General features: G+C 42.4%; 1 protein-coding gene across 10 annotated transcripts in view; it reads left to right on the top strand.

Annotated features, from left to right (window-relative positions):
* Pik3r6 (phosphoinositide-3-kinase regulatory subunit 5) overlaps positions 1–17,299 on the top strand; it is a 49,680-nt gene that overhangs the window by 6,404 nt on the left and 25,977 nt on the right. For all 10 annotated transcript variants that reach the window (XR_001779856.2, XR_003949212.1, NR_126154.1 and 7 more), the window contains exons 2-4: positions 10,770–10,865; positions 16,178–16,261; positions 16,909–17,000. Coding sequence is in view for 5 of the 10 variants with exons in the window: in NM_001081566.2 (NP_001075035.1) it covers positions 10,853–10,865; positions 16,178–16,261; positions 16,909–17,000 (189 nt within the window). In the remaining 5 variants the exon portion in view is untranslated. The remainder of the gene's footprint in view (positions 1–10,769; positions 10,866–16,177; positions 16,262–16,908; positions 17,001–17,299) is intronic.

Consider the following 17,299-nt stretch of genomic DNA (forward strand, 5'->3'; position numbering starts at 1 on the left):
TTGCTATCTGAATTGTGAAGTTAGTGGTTTTGCTTCAGCCATTATGTGCTGCCTCATCCAAAGCATTGGGGCAATGGTCATGGGCTGAAACTTTCCAAACAGCTAGATAAAATATACCTTTTCTGTTCATAAGTTAATATCCTCAGGTACTTTCTTAAAGTAATAGAAGACTGACTAACAGCTCCCCTCACAGACATACTCAGGAACAATGTCTTATCAGCCACCTGGACATCCCTTGGCCCAATCAGATTGACAAAAGTTAACCAACACAAATGTGCTGTGGGTATGAGATCTGCAAGATATTTTTAGTGGCTAAGTGGTGGGCCAGGAGTGTGTAAGGCCTGTTTGAAGAGTCTTGGGCAAATGGAGACAAACTGTGGTCATTAAAAATTTATAGAGTGGGCAGGCAAGATGGCTAAGTGGATAAAGCACACTTGCCATGCAAGTTTGATTTCCAGAACTCATGTGTCTTAATTAGGGTTTTATTGCTGTGAAGAGACATGATGACCACAGAGACTCTTAAAAAGGAAAACATTTAATTGGGGCTGCCTTTCAGTTTCAGAGACCATAATCATCATAGTGGGAAGCATAGCACTGTACAGGTAGCTATGATGCTGGAGGAGTCAAGAGTTCTATACCTATATGTTTCTCATAGGACTTATCCTAAGCATGTATCACATCAAAGCCCACCTCCATGACAGCATACTTCCTTCAACAAGGTCACATCTCCTAATAGTGCCAGTCTCTATGGCACACAAAAGAGTCTATGGGGGTCATACCTATTCAAACCACCACAACGTGTAAGCGTGGAAGGAGAGACCTGACTCACAAAGTTGTCTGCTGACCTCCACATGCACTGTTACGTGCACACATACACCTCCACAATAATAATAAAGAAAAAACATTACAAATGGTAGACCAGTAGTCCCTAACGACAAGGCTGTGTCTCATCCATCTATCTGTAACTCTTTGTTTCCCATTCATTAACTTGTAACCTGTAGCAGGATCTCCCATCTTCATCCTCATCATACAGGTATGATCTATACATTCACTGCCCACTGGGTCTCAGTGTTGCTCTGGTCGTGCGTGGTTCAAATTCTAATCATTAGCAAAGAAGAAAGAGGAAGAGGAGGAGGAATAGTGTAGCAGGTCTTTGTTACTTTATGGGCTCTTTTTTTTTTAACCAACCTTTATTACCTCCCACCCCAATTTCACCCCTATCACTAGAGAGGAGAGAAAGAAGGATCCCAATAGTTTGATTTCACCAATGAAGACTTGAGAGGCAGATGCTGGGGTGAAAGCCTGCTAGCTTGGAGAGGCAGAGAAAACATCCAGCTGACTGTCCTCCTAACTGAAGTCCCATCAGGATTGCCCCTCTCCCACGCCAGCTCAAAAAGCTTCCTTCAAACTGAATGTCCCTCCCTTCTACTTCCTGTGCATCTCTCTATCCGTCCTCCTCACTCACTCTTATTTTCTATGTTTTTTTTCTTAATCCTACGATCGCTTTCCATGAACTGGTTGCTTGCTCCACCTCTTGACCTATGCTTGACTTAATTTAATCCTGTTTTTAACATTCAAGCAGAAAAGTGCTTGGATTAAAGGTGTGTGCTAAGGCTGAGCCACACTGCAACAAAAAACAGGTTTGTTTGTTTTTTACAGTAGATAACACTATCTCAGGGTTCTTGGTGTGATCAAATATCCTACAATAGAAAGTTAGAGAGAGAGAGAGAGAGAGAGAGAGAGAGAGAGAGAGAGAGAGAGAGATATCTGAATCTAATTTCTTTCTTCTTGTTTCTTCTTTGAGCATGACTACTAACTAACCACAACCAACCCCCTGAACAACCAACAACCACCCGTCCACCCTCCTAAGGACCTAGCATTTATATACCCTCTGAAAACTTCCCAGAATTCCAAATGTCACACAATTGCAGAAACTATCTGCAGCTAGCAAAACCTTGCCTCTGCTAGAGCACAAGGTAACTCATAACTGCTTGCAGACAATTGAAGCAACCCCATATCCCCACACCTGGGACTAAAACAAAAAAAAATTTAATACTTCTGTACTTTTTTTAAAGAAACCAAAACTCCAGAATTCTCATTATATTTCCCCTCATGTGTTTTAAGCCATTAAGTGTGACACATCCATCTGCCAGATTGCATTTCTTTTGGCACCCCTAGGGTTACCTCTAGCAGGCAATAGAATTTGGACAAAGAATAATTAGGACATTTTCTTATAGTTTGCTTGGCTTGTTGCCAAGTGATAGAAAAGTTTTTCTTTAAACCTTTGGTGTTAATAATCGGTTACTTTATTTCCTTGTGCCAATGGATCTGGCAAGCATATATGAGACCAAATATGAGTGATATGTATACTGGATAATTCTTATTTCTGATTGTCTATTACAGCTGTATAAATAAAAAAGCTAATTCTGAATTATCTGAAATAAATTCAGCAGTTTCCATATGCAGAACACCTCTTTCTGCATATTGAGAGTCAGTAATTATATTAAGAGATCCAGGAAAATCTAATAATATCCAGTAAAATCTAATAATATCAAGAATGGCATACAGCTCTGATTTTTGAACTGAAGTATATAGGCTTTGAAAAACTTTCCCCGAGAGGCCCATTGGGCACGTAAACTTTGTATGCCCCAGTACAGAGGAACGCCAGGGCCAAAAAGGGGGAGTGGGTGGGTAGGGGAGTGGGGGTGGGTGGGTATGGGGGACTTTTGGTATAGCATTGGAAATGTAAATGAGCTAAATACCTAATAAAAAATGAAAAGAAAAAAAAGAAAAACTTTCCCCATTTTTTTTTCTGACTTATAGCCTGCCATTCCTAACTTATTTGGATCATTATAAAATGTAGGCACTTCAGGAATTGTCATTACTTCTACAATACATGGAATAATCCAATTAGATATTTTTATAAACTGAAGATGCTTGCTTTTAGGTTATTTGCTGTTAATTCCTCCCAAATAGTTGCTACATGCTCTTTGCTGATCTTCACTGGTGACATAATCACAGCATTGCTATAGGGTACTATGGTTTCTGCTGGGTCCATTTCTGATAATTGATGTAGTCCTATTCTATTTTTTAATGATTAAATCAGAGACTTTTTCTATATAAGTCTTTAATTTTTTACTTTGTGAGCTAAGAAAATCCATTCCATAATAACTATCTTCCTTTTGCTTAATGAATGAGTCCAGGAGGAGAATGAGTTGAAGGCAAAATAACCAAAATGCAATCAATACCCATACACAGCTTGCAGCCTCTGTTCTACCAGAGTTAATTCTCTCACTGCTTCCGCTGGCAACCATCTTGGACTGTTTAAGTCTGAATCTCCTTGTAATGTCTGAAACAAATTACTTAAGTCTTGAGTAGTTGATACAATCATTAAGGGTTTTCAGCTGATCTCTTCTAAGAGTACATGACTGATCCTTTTTGATCTTTACCTTTTGTGGTTGAATATTTGTTGAGTTATTTTATAACCCAAATAGTTAATAGAATCTCCTCTCTGTAGTTTTTCAAGAGCAATGGACAACCCCCAACATGGCAGAATTCTTTGTGTTTCCTTAAACATTTTCTCTAAAGTAGCTGCGTCAGAATCAGCCAACAAAATATCGTCCATGTAATGACAAATAATGGATTGAGGAAATTGCCTATGAAGTATTTCTAACAGTTTTTGTACAAAATCTTGATATAATGTTTAACATTTCCTGTGGAAGAACTTTTCACTGACATCTTTTTGCAGGTTGAGCATTATTATACGTAGGTACTGTGAAAGCAAACCTTTCCCTATCCCGCTCGTGCAAGGGGATAGTAAAAATGCAGTCTTTTAAATCAGTTACTATCATGGGTCACACATTAGGTAATAAGGAAGGTAAAGGAATTCTAGGCTGTAACAGAACAATTGGTTGAATTACTCAATTCACCACTATTAAATCTGTTAACATTCTCTATTTCCCCAATTTCTTTTTTTTTAATAAATATGGGGGTGGGATTTCCCTCTTCTATAGGCTGAGCCTCAAGTTGCTCTTGTACCAGATGCTCAAGTGCCTGTGATTTTTCCTTAGTTAAGTTCATTGCTCTATCCACACAGGGTTGTCAGTCAACCATTTTAAGAGTAAGGCCAGTGCCCCCACCCCTTATAAATCAATCACTATTATGTTCTGTGTTTGGACAACTGATGCAGCCTGGGTTATTCTTGACGAACTATATCAACACCTTTCCCAGGATCATCTACCATTTCACCCCTTATTTTGTCATGGGCTGTGTCTGAGATTGTAAGAATATTAATCTGAGCACCCCAGTGTTGTAAAATATCCCTTCCCTATAAATGGTGAATAGTGGCTTCTTTTTTTTTTAATGATTTATTTATTTATTTTATATATGTGAGTACCCTGTAGCTGTCTTCAGACATACCAGAAGAGGGAATCAGATCTACAATGTGGTTGCTGGGAATTGAACTCAGGACCTCTGGAAGAGCAGTCAATGATGCTGAGCCCCCAAGTCATAGCTTCTTTAAAACACTTTAGAACTATCATTTCTATAAGATGCCAACCTCTCTGTTCCACACCATTAGCAGGCAGGCATATGTTGTAGATTACTGTGAAAGCTGATGGTGATCTGGTAACCCTGGGCCTCCCTTCCTCCCACTCTTGCAACACAGTTGCTAGAGATGGACTCTTTCTCTACAAAGGCTGTTTCATCAGATTGTACTTTTGTTTTTTCAGTTTTTCTCTGACCAGACCTCACTCTGGCACAGTTTCTTTTCCTCTTTCCTCAGGCGAGAAACTCCCACTCTCTTGCTCAGTCACTTGGACCAAACGTTTTTGTTCTCTCTTTTCCAGTGCCTCACTTCCCAAGAGCTTCTTACCTCCACCCGCAACCTCTCAAGTTTCACCACCAACTCTGCAACCCTTTGAGCAAAGAGAGTTACCCTTTCTGTTTTTCCCATTTCAGCCATTTTATTGTTTCTCACTCCCCTCCATTTCTTCCACAGTTTTTCCAAATGCTCAGTCATTTTTTTCAACCTTTTCAAAAACAGAATATACTAAGAAGAAAAACAAACAAACAAACAAACAAACAAACAAAATCCCCTCTGGGAACAAAGTGGGGGTTATCCCAGCGGTAGCAGCTGCAATAAACTTTTGCTGGCCTCTTGAAACAAAATATCCATTCCTCCTTCCCTGCAGTTTCCTTAAAATACTATTTGAAATCAAATTTGCCATTTTTATCCTTAATTTTTGAGTCCCATTTTGAGGCTCCAGAAGAGGGACAGAGGAGATGATGGAGGAGGAAAACAGGATGCAGGAAAACTCCAGGTGCTGTGAATGAATCAAAGTTTGTACAAGAGTTGTCTTGCGTGGGATGTCAGAAAATAGCTCTTTGAGGAAGTGACCTTTAAAATGAGTCCTGAGAGATGGCCTGGAGGTTAAAAACAGTTGTTACTCCTGTGGATGACCGAAGTTTGGTCCCTAGCACCTACACCTAGTGACTTACAACTACCTGTAACTCCAGCTGGTGAAGATCTGATCTCCTCAGGCATCTACACAGATGTGATACAACTAAATTCATTTAGGCACACACAAATACACATATACTTTAAAAATCTTTAAAATGAGGCTAGAATGTTGAGAGTGAGTCAGTTGTGGGGGAAACTGAAGGGTAGATGCTCCAGGCAGAAGTGTGCAAGGGCCCTGAAGTAAGACAGAGTTTGGCAAGTGGGAACAACTCAATAGGTGAGAATCTGGTGATGTGAGAGGAGAGACGATGCGGGAGACATGCACTGGGGCCATTATCAGGCAGCCTTCAGGTAGGACAAGGTGAGTGGGATTTACAGAAAGATCAAAAAGAATGCACAGGGGCTTTAGTCAAAGGACTACTAGGGCAAGAATGGGAGCTGGGAGACTTGTCAGGGAACCCACAGTACAGCGAGAGATGATGCAGGTTGGAACTGCTGGGCAGAGGGTTGTATTAAGGTGTGGTTGTTCCCAGCATCCACATGGATAAGAGGGAGACCATGGAAACCTGACCTCCTGCCTCGCATGTAAGAAGCTTCCCTTTGCTTCCACACTGAGGGTGTGGTGTCAAAACCTAAGTCTTCCCTGTGCCCAGCAGCTCATTTACCTCCTCAACATGGCTCTGATCATCTGCCATCAATGAATCATATCCCCCTCCCTCATATCCCCTTCCCCAAACATCATGGCTAAGTTTTTATGCTTGACTTTTTCACAATACATTCCAATGTCAATGCCTTCTTTGTTTTTTTTTTGTTTGTTTCTATTTTTGTTGTTTTTTTTTTTATATAAAAGACATGGTTTCTATGTGTAATTCTGGCTGTCCTTGAACTTGACTTGTAGACCAGGATGGTTTTGAACTCAGGGATCCACCTACCTCTGCCTCCCGAGTGCTGGGATTAAAGCATGCAGCACCACTGCTCAGCTGTTGTTTGTTTTTTTATCTGAGGCAAAGTCTTGCTCTGTTGCCCAGGCTGACCTTGAACTCCTAGGTCACACGTGCCTCCTCTCCTATCTTAGCCTCTTGAGCAGCCTGTGCTACAAGTGTCCACCGTGCCCAGACCATAGAATCTTATTTTATTTTATTTATTTTGAGGCAGGGTCTCTTTATTTAGCTTTGGCTGGCTGGAACTTAGTTTAGCAGTTCCTATCACCCAGAGAGGAAGACAGACATGAAGATTTTTTTAATTACATTTTATTATTTATTGTACCCATATATGTATGCATGTGGACCACAGTGTGTCTGTGGCGAGCAGAGGATAAGTTGTGGGCTGAGTTGATTCTCTTCTTCCATCTTGTGGGCTCTGGGGATTAGACATGGGTGGGCAGGTTTGTCTGCAAGCACCTTTCCCTACTGTATTACTTACTTTTCTGTTGCTGTGATAAAACACCATGACCAAAAGCAACTTAGGGAAAAGAGAGTTTATTTGGGCTTAAGGTTCCAGGGGGATAAGAGTCACTCTACCTCGGTGGGGAGGCATGGCAGCAGGATCAGAAAGCTTACATCCTTAAGCACATGCATGAAGCAGAGAGAGTGAACTAGAAGAGGGGCCAGGCTATAAGCACTCAACTGTGAAAATCTGAAATAATGTGTCTGGTCTTTCACTAATATCTTTGTAGTCATTCTTAAAATGAAGAAAAATGAAGAATGAGTCCCCACCAAAAACATTCTTTCCCCATATTATTTGGCTACCTCAATTTCTTTGCCTGTCCCTATAAGTCTCAGCTTCTACTTATATGTAACTATAAAAAAAAAATTCTGCTGACATTTTTGTTAGGATTCATTCATCCATACATCAGCCTGGGAAGGCTCACATCTTAAGAGATCTTCCAAACTGTGAGCCTAACAGGCCTCTTTATTTATGTATGTCTTATTATTTCATTAGCATTCTCATCTACAGGTTCCACATGTTTTGTTAGATTTATACCCTGGTGTTTCTTTGTTTGTTAATTTTGATGCTATTTCAAAGGATCATATGTTTTAAATTAGGGGTTTCAATTGCTCATTCTTAGTATATAAAGATATGTCTGGTGGTGTGCGATGTGTCCTTGCTTCTTGTGCCCCTACCTAAATTATTCACTAGTTGTAAGGGATGTTTTAAAAGTGTTTTTATTACATTTATTTAAATGTTTCCATGTGCATTGTGCATGTATATGAAGGTCAGAGGACAACCAACAGGAATGAAATTTTTTCCACCATGTGGGGTTTGGGAACTAAATTCTGGTCATTGGTTTGGCCATAAGTACTTTTACCTACTTAGCCATTCTGTTCACCCTAAGAGTGTGTGTGTGTGTGTGTGTGTGTGTGTGTGTGTGTGTGTGTGTGTGTGTGAATTCATTTTGTTTGTTCTAAGGTTTTTAACCAGCAATGATTTATATGATATCAGTTATTTTAAGTAAGTAACACAATGTCTGCAGATAATCATTTACCTGCAGGGTTATTTCCTCCTTCCAATACGTATACTGTAGACTGGCTTTAGCTCGGGAGTTCCTTCGACAATGCAGCAATCTGGTATGTGTGGCTGTTTTCCTCCATATTACCCTGGCAAGGATTTCTAATGTCAAGTTGGCTAACAATGGTAGCAGCAGACAGACACCTCACTTCTGTCCTGTGCTATTGGATGCTCTTTATCATAGTAATAAAATCCCCCTGCTCCTAACCCCCCGTGAGCTTTTGTCGTCCATGATCACTGAGATAGTCAAATGCTATCAAGTGATAGGATTATGTGATTATTTTTAGTCTTCACCATAGTAGATTTACATTGATTGGTTTTCAAATATCGAGTTAGCATTTCATGCCTGGGATAAATTCATCAAGCCATTATGTATTACTGTCCATATATTGCTAATACTTGGTTGACTATTTTTCCATATATATGCATAAGAGATATTGTTTCTTTTCTTCCTGTCCTCTTCTTCCTTCTTCTCCTCCTCTTCCTTCTCCTCCTCCTCTTCCTCCTCCTTCTTCTTCTGGTACTATCCTTGTTTGGTTTTGGTTTATGAGAGACTTCTGAAATGGGCTGGAAAATGTTCCCCTGTACTCTGTTTTCTAAGTTCATGCATGATTTAGAGAGAGATGCTAGGCTAGGGGGGTGGCTCAGCAGCTACTTACTGTTCTTGCAAAGAACCCATGTCTGTTTCTCAGCACCATACTGGGTGGTTCACAACCACTGAAAACTCCAACTCCAAGGGATCTTTTCTGGACTCTATAGGCATTGAACTCAGGTGCACAAGCCTCCTTCCCTCTCTCCATATGTACACTACAAATAAACCTTTAGAAAACATTTTCAAAGAAATACATTTCTTTATATGTTTGAAGACTTTTCAAAAGTTATATTCATGTTTTTTATTTTCAGTTTACTATTATTAGGGTCTGTGAACTTATTTTGTATTGTATTATTATCTTAAGTGTGTTAAGGTTTATACAACCTGTTCGAGACCTATCCTGCTGGACATACTATGTACATTTTAAAATAATTTCCATACAGTGGTTATTGTCTATAAGATTCTATAGATGTTAATTAAATTCAGTTGATTGGTACTGTTATTTAATGTTATTTGGTGTCTCTATTATCTTTCTTGAAAAGATGCGTTTTAATTTTACCTTATTTTTAAGATTTCTTCATTTTATGTGTAGAGGTGTTTTTATTGTATGTTATACATATACATCACATGTATGCCTTGTGCTCATGTAACTGAGGTTACAGACATTATGAGTTGATATGTAGGTGCTGGAAATTGAACCCAGGTCCTCTGCAAGAGCAGTCAGTGTTCTTAACCACTGAGCCATCTCTCCGCTCCAATATCTCTACATTTCTGTTGATTTTTTTTTCTTGACTATCAGTTACTGAGAGAGACAAGCTGACATTTCCAACTATAATAGTAGATTTTTCAACTTATGCTTTAATTTTACTAGGTATTCTTTCATGAATTTTGAAGCCACACAGGTACACACACACACACACACACAACTATATGCATGTTCCTCATGAATTGAGTCTTTATCATTTTATAATGTCCCTCTTTATTCCCAGTAAATTTCTTCTTCTGATATGTACTTTGTTTTACATTCATATAGCCACCTAGACTCCTTAACTTTAATTTTCTTCGTATTTTCATGGTATATCTTTTTGTTTGTAACTAGCTTATTTAAACTATTGTTTAAACTTTATTGTAGACAGCATAGAATTAACTCTGCTTACCTTTATGTCATGCAAGTCAGGCTTGGTGGTGCACTCTACTAATCACTGCACTTGGTAAGCAGAGGCAGGAGGATTGCTGCAAGTTTGATGTCAGCCTAGAATACATAATTAACTTGGGGTCAGTCAGAGCTACTCAGTGAGATCCCATCTGAAAACAAATAAGCAACCCCAAACCTTTTCTTCAGGCTACCCATTCTGGCAACCTTCTCTTGGTGAATTTAGGCCATTTACATTTAATGTAGTTATTGTTGTATCTCGAGATCTGACATTTTTATTAATACTCCTGTAGTTTGTTCTTTTTTGTTGGTTGTTCCTCTGACAGACAGGAATGGTAGCAGATTCCTCTTCAGCTCTCAGGATCATGAACTCTGGGCTTGGAGAGATGCGCTTCCCTTTTTTTGACTCCTTGGCATCTTTAAGCCACCACGTCCAGCACCACTGCTCTAAGCATTGCATGAGTCCCTGGGGCTATAGCAGAAAATGAAAGCGTGAGAAGGAGTTCCCCATCTCCCAAGTTTAAAGAGGTCTTTTCTGCAGCTCAGACAACAAACAGGGGCTTTTTCTTTTTAAACTGAGGGTGAGGGGGGGATTGTGTGCATGTATGAGAGTGCAGACACCCATGGAGCAAGCCCATTGGATTCCCTGGAGCCTGACTTGTTACAGGTGGTTGTGAGTTGTCCACTATGGATGCCAGAACTGAACTCTGGTCCTGTGAGGAAGCAGTACAGACTTTTAACTCCCGAGTCATCTCTCAGGTGCCCCACCCTCACCCCACCCCCAACCTTTAACTCTTTTCTTAGACTGCTGGACTGGCGTCATGCCAGGCTGGTTATGGAAGAAGGGGGAAAGCAGAAGTCTCATTACTAGATCATTCTTCCTTGAGTTCTGTTTCCCTTCTGCCCTCTTCCTGATACTATGAACTGTTTAGAATGCTTAGGTAGCTGCCCCGTGTCTCCCGCTTGGAGTTTGCAGCTGCGGCTGGCAGGCAGGGATCCTGGATGTTACACCTGCATTTCCTATGCACACTAACAGGCTGCCTCTTATTTTACAGAAATCTCTGTGTAGAAACCACCATTCTACGTTCTGCTCTGCTGCTTGAGACGACCACATCCTCCCCCATACAGGACAGACTCCATGGAGAGCTCAGGTCAGTGTGTAGGGTTGGGGGAGGGCGTGTCCAGAAGGCCTGGCTGCTCAGTGAAGAAATATTTTGTACATCTATAAGTCAGTCAAGGAATGCTAGCTGATGTAACAAATGACCCCACATCTCAGAATAGCTCAGCAATGCTCACTTTACATGGAATCACAGTCCAGTCTAGGCTCTAAGCAGTCTTCTGGTATCTGAGGATACAATCTTGTGGCACCATCTTCCAGGGCTCAGTGGGAACGGTATGGGTACAAGGTGTGAAATTCTAGGGTCAGTCCTGCAAATGACAGGCTTCACTTCTATCACATTCCATTGGTCAGAATTTGTTGCGCTGCTCTTCTCTAACCACAAGGGAGTCTGGGAAATGTAGTCTTCCTGTCTACCTTGATTTGATGAACAGTTAGCATTGTGTTGAAATATTAATAATACCTAATTTTACCAGGTGGTGATGGTGTACACCTTTAATTCCAGCACTTGGGAGGCAGATCTCTGTGAGTTTGAGGCTAGCCTAGTCTACAGAGTGACTTCTAAGACAATAAAAGCTACACAGAGAAACTCTGTCTTGAAAAATCCAAAATAATAATAATAATAATAATAATAATAATAATAATATAAGGTATACTTGTAATATCCAGCATCACCAAGATCAAGAGTGTGTCCTTCCCCTGTGGAGCTGGGCTTGCAAGGCCTGGGCACTGGGGAGAGTCAGTGATGGGCCTTCTATTTGGCTGGGGCCTCCTGAAGTGGCCAACCATGTTGTATGGCCTAAAGGGAGATGAAGACTTCCTGTGCTCTGGGAAAAGTTGGTTCAGAAGGTTTCTATGTGGCATCCAAAGACACAGTGCTTGGTGCTCCGGTGCCTTTTCCCTGAGACTCTGTAACACTTTTTTCCTCCTGGTCTTAAGAAGTCTCACCTCCTTGAAAGGAGAATATTACCTTTCACTCCGTCTCCTTTTGGACAACCCAGGTCAGCTCAGTTAGATAACTGGGGTCTCCACGGTCAGACAAGGAATGGAAGCCAGTGAAGACAGGAAAGGTGGTGGGGAAAAAGCAGAGAAGCCATGCTGAATCCCGGGCCTGCTGTTTCCCGGCGCCTGCCCATCATCCCTATCAGAAAGACTCACAAAAGCGTCCATGGATTTGCAAGAGATGCCAGGCATATACATTTTTATACAAACTTCCTGATTCCTAAGTCAGTTTTCAGAAAATACAACACAAGCCTGAGCAGACCATGTCAACACAAGCCAGTAGAGGGCCAAAGCATGACTCTGTCCTAGCTTTCAAAAACAGCATTTGTTTGAGATTGTCTCCAGGACCGACTGGCAACTTCTCTTTTTCTCTGAAACATGGGGGATGGGCAGAGGCAGAGACAGATCAGAATTATCACTGGTTTAAATCTTTTCATGTAGTCAAAGGACAAAGGGGGAACAGAAGAAAGGGAAGAAAGGAGGGAGGGAGAGAGAAGGGAGGGGGATAAAAGAAGGACTAAAAGTTCAATGGAGAGAAGTCAGGAGAGGGCCATGGAAAGAAAGAACACAGCAGGGAAGGAGAAAGGAGAGAGGGGAAGGAAGAAAGGAAAAGCAAAAACCAAAGGGCATAGAGAAGGGAGGAGAGGGAGGGAAAGAAGGGGAGGGAGGAAAGGGGGAGGGAGAAAGACAACGAATTTACTAATGATTCACCTAGCATTACGTTCATTAAATAACTTCATTAAATCTTCATGTGAGGTAGAGATGGTAGATGAGAGGGCAGGTTGGAGCACTCGTCATGCCAGACTAAGTGAATCCCTGGCTAATTTGGAGAGATGGGGCCCTGCTCAGTAGAGTGTCTAGGTGGGTAGACATGGCTGTCACGTTCTGTGAACCTTCAGATTTGGGGAAGCTGGGAATCGGGCCTAGACAATTGCCTCTCAGGGATGAGTGAGAGTTGGGAGGAAAGTGGGGGCTTCAGAGATGGCAATGATCACACTCTGGAGAATGTGGGCGCCTCATAGCCACTTCGCGGGGCTGCCTGATAACCAGCAGAGTGCAGGATACCTCAGCCTTAATGGCTTACCTGGAGCTACCTACCATCCCTGATGTTTACAGATATAGCCTCTACACTTCTAAAGGAATTAGAGACAATGAAGGTGTGCACGTAGTAAAACACAAAGCAGAGGCAGCAAAGAGGAAGCAGGAAGTGAGGTCCCGGCCCCTTGACACAGGCTGATGTTTGGGACTGGACTCTAACTCAGCTGCGACTTGCTTGGCAGCCAAGTCATAAAGGGAAGCCCTGAGGTATGTCGTTTGTGTTGTCTGGTGACTCGAGAAGACAAATTACTTGTGTGTAGAAACACTCTTGGTTGTTGGTTACTGCAAGGGAAATCTGCCCTTGTGGGGAGCACTTCCCAGACTTCCCATCCTCGTCTAGATCCTCCAAGGAGTGGACGCTAGGATGTGTAAGGATTTGTTCAAGGAAACACCTGTGAGACAGACAGACGGCAGAGAGCAGGAAGGAGAGGTTGGCTTGCTGGGGACGGTGCGTGTCTTAGGTGGGGAGGAACCCAGAGAACAGTTCCACGCTGTAGTACTGCTGGTGGGATCTAGAGCCAAAATTAGTCCTCAGAGTAGGTCTTCCTGGGAGCCGCTGGGAAAAGCACTGGCGTGCTCTGTGCTGGTGCCGGCAAGCACAGAGCCTCACAGCGAGACCAGGGAGACGCATTCTCCAGGCTGCCTCACTTCACTAAGTCACTTACATATTCTTCATCTTCACTCCCCTGCCGCGTCAACACACCCTCATTAAGGAAAAAAGATTTACCCTGACACTTGTCAAAATGGCATGGAACGCTTTATTCATGACTGGCAGTGGAGAGAGAGAGCAGGTTCAACTCCGAGGACAGGAAGACACCTGGGATACCAGCCTAGGGGCAGAGTGAGGACTGAGGCAGGCCAAAGGTATCAAGGAGCATATAAGAGTGGGGATTCTCTCTGAGCTGACTTGCCAACCTTCTTGATGAAACTGGGATCTACAAGCTAGAGTCAGGACAGAGGCCACGGTGGAGCCTGTGACTGAGTGGGGCAAGGTCACTGACACCATCTGGGACAGTGTAAGTAAAGCAACGTTGCTGTCACTACCAGGAACAGTATTTATATGATTAAAAAAAAAAAAAAAAAAAAAACAGAGTTGGGCTGGAGAGATGGCTCAGTGGTTAAGAGCACTGACTGCTCTTCCAGAGGTCCTGAGTTCAAATCCCAGCAACCACATGGTGGCTCACAACCATCTGTAATGGGATCTGATGCCCTCTTCTGGTGTCTGGAGACAGCTACAGTGTACTTATATATAATAAATTAATAAATAAATACATCCTTTAAAAAATAGAGTTAATATTTAATAGAGATGTTTTATAGCGATGTACAAGAAAGCGGCACTCAGAAAGAAAGACAAGACACTCCCTGGAGCATGGGTTTGGGATTCTCCAAAACACTCCCACCCCACTGTCTTTACCATAGCCAAATATAGAGTTTTGGGGGCTTCGAAGCTATTCTCCTCATGGTGACTAAGGAAGCTGAATGCACTCACCTGGTGGGTCCTGAGGAGCTCCTGAAGGGCTACAATTAGTGTGATCAACTAATATTATCACTGTCTGGGTCACAGGGATTAGGACTCTTTACCTGTAGACAAAGTTCTTGTTTGAGACTCTCAGACTACGGCTGAAGACAGGAGTAAAGCTCACCCTAGGTCAAATATATCCAGATCCTGAGCCTGGACCATTGCTGTTTTAATAGAAGGGTCTATATAAGAAAGGAATATCGGTGTGTGTGGACAGCTTTTCAGTTGATGGTACTGCTGTTGACAGGAGATTCTTGCTTCTCAGCTCCAAGTAGACTTTGGGATGAGGGCTCTGCCCCCTCAGATCTCCATCATTTTCCTCTGTCTTTCTACTCTGCCTCATCTCCCTCCCTCAGACTTTGATCCCCCAATTGTAAGGGTTTCTTAAGGGTCGTAGATGTCCCCCAAAATGTGTCTTCTATGACTTTTCCATGCTGAACAAGGGTGTAGACCCTATCTATCTAGAGACCAAAAGTCTCGACCTAGACTGGAGAGGTGGCTCATTCCATAGAAGAGCTTGAAGGCCTGGTGACCTTAGTTCATCTCCAGAAGCCATAATGGAAGCTTGGAACAGATAACAGAGAGGTTGTCCTCTGACCCACATGCCCACATGACACACGTGCCTACACTCACACACATACACAGCTACACACATGCACACGTACACACAATGATAAAATAAAATCACACATTGAGGAAAGAATTTATGTCTTCATCTGTCTTATGTGACTAATGTAAAGGGAATCAGAGAGAATCTGAGGTTAGAGGCTTGCAGGTCATCATTTGAAGGGAATCTAGATTTTGGACGTTATCATTTCTTGGAACTATATCTCCAACAACACTTCAAGGGAATCTTGGATGAGTTACAGGGATAAAGTGGGAATGATACAGCAGGACATTCAATTCCTCCTCTGACCTCCATACACATGTGCATGGGTGCACATATCTGAACACACATATACATACATACATACATACATACATACATACATACATACATGTGCATATGCCCATATATATGTATGTATGTATGTATGTATGTATATACATATATATGCATCCACATGTATATGACCACATACTTATACACACATATACATGCATATGACCACACACTTATATACACATACATATGACCACACACTTATACACATACACATGCATATGCCCACACACACCAATTATTTTTTAAAAAAGTTATTAGAATACAAGCACTACTATACTAAGATAGTTTAGCTGGTAATCAAGATGGCTGCTAATGACTAATGGATAAGTAGGTGGTATATTACATGTACTCTGAAAAGAAAGATAGTTCAGGTGTCGGGCCATATGGAGGAGGAGGATGTGAGATTTTACCATGCTCCTCTGAACAACAAACAATTTAAAACTCGTACATTATTTATTTCTATAATTCCCATTTAATATGTTAAAACCATAGTTGGTGATGGATAGTTGAAACCACAAAAAGTGGAGTCTCAGGTAAGAGGGGCCTGGATTGCTGTCTCTCTACACTTTGGAAAGTTCTGGTTTTACGAAGAACACAGCAATACTATCTTCCAGCTCAGAGCAATGTGCTGGTTGCCAACTCCTGATGGATTGCTACTGGGCACCCTTCGAGGTTTACGGGAAGGCTGAGATTATTCTCCAGAGACTAAAGGTTGGGGCAGCATTAAGGCCAGATGGACTGAGCAGCGCAGCTCCTGACCTCAAGGTTCCCTCATTTTCAGATGTGGAGCTGGACTTCCAGAGGAGTGTACAGGCTGTGCTGCGAGAGCTCAACACCCCAAACCCAGCCCTCCAGAGCAATCAGGGTAAGAGCTGGAGCAGGAAGCAGCCACTCCTCATCCCCCAGCCCCTATCCCGTCCTTCCATTTCTGTCTCAGGCATTCCAGGAAGGGACAAACCTTGTGTTCTCAGGTGAGGGGTTTCCAGCTTAGCTGTCTGCTTGTGGACTTGGAAGGCTTCTCTGCTTCCTGATACAACCCTCCTGGTTCATATGTTAAGACCACAGTTGGTGGTGGGTAACTGAAGCTGCAAAAGAAATGAAGTCTCAGGTAGAGGGGGACTGGGCTGCCATATTGTAGACAGGAATGGGTTCTGTTACCTTCTTTCCTGGTTACCTTCCCCACTTCCACTTCCAAACAAAACTCTGTTTTAGGACCTAGAATCATTCAGAAGGCGGCTGGGGCTCTGGGCCTCCACATATTACTGCTCCATGCTTCACACATATACCTCTGTCTGCTCTTGTGCCTCTCCTCTTGTTTCTGGCCTAGGAGCTCACTGCCTAGAAAGAGCTAGAGATCAGGTGGCCACAGGAGGAGCTCACCACAAGCATCTGGGGTCAGCTCTTACTACAGGGTCAGATGTAGCTGGCTGGTCCCACTCTAGGACTCAGGGAACAGTCTCTAAGACCCTCTGGTCCCACCCAGCCATGACGGGTCTCTTTCTCCTGGCTCAGGCATGTGGAGATGGTCTCTGCACAAGAAGGTGGAGAGAAACCCAGGAAAGAGCTCCATTCTGGTCCGAATTCTGCTCAGAGAGCTGGAGAAGGTGAGTGCTCAAGCCTGAGGAAATCAGCAGGGGTGGGGTGAAGAGAGGTGCCCCCTCAGGTTGGAGCTTCACCTGTGCAGATCTGTGCTCCCAAACTCGGCTTCTTTGTAAGCCATATGCCTCATTTTCTTCACTGATTTTTATCTCAGCACTGATTTCTATTCATCCACCCCCACTGTTTCTTAAATTAACATATTTCGAAAAGAAACTCCATAACATAGCCATAAATGGAAAACCCACATCGCTGGGTAGAAACATATATATCCTCTGCATATCTGTGTGCAACCATTAAGGTTTAT

Source organism: Mus musculus, chromosome 11 (genome assembly GCF_000001635.26).
Source record: "Mus musculus strain C57BL/6J chromosome 11, GRCm38.p6 C57BL/6J".
Lineage (NCBI taxonomy): Eukaryota > Metazoa > Chordata > Mammalia > Rodentia > Muridae > Mus > Mus musculus.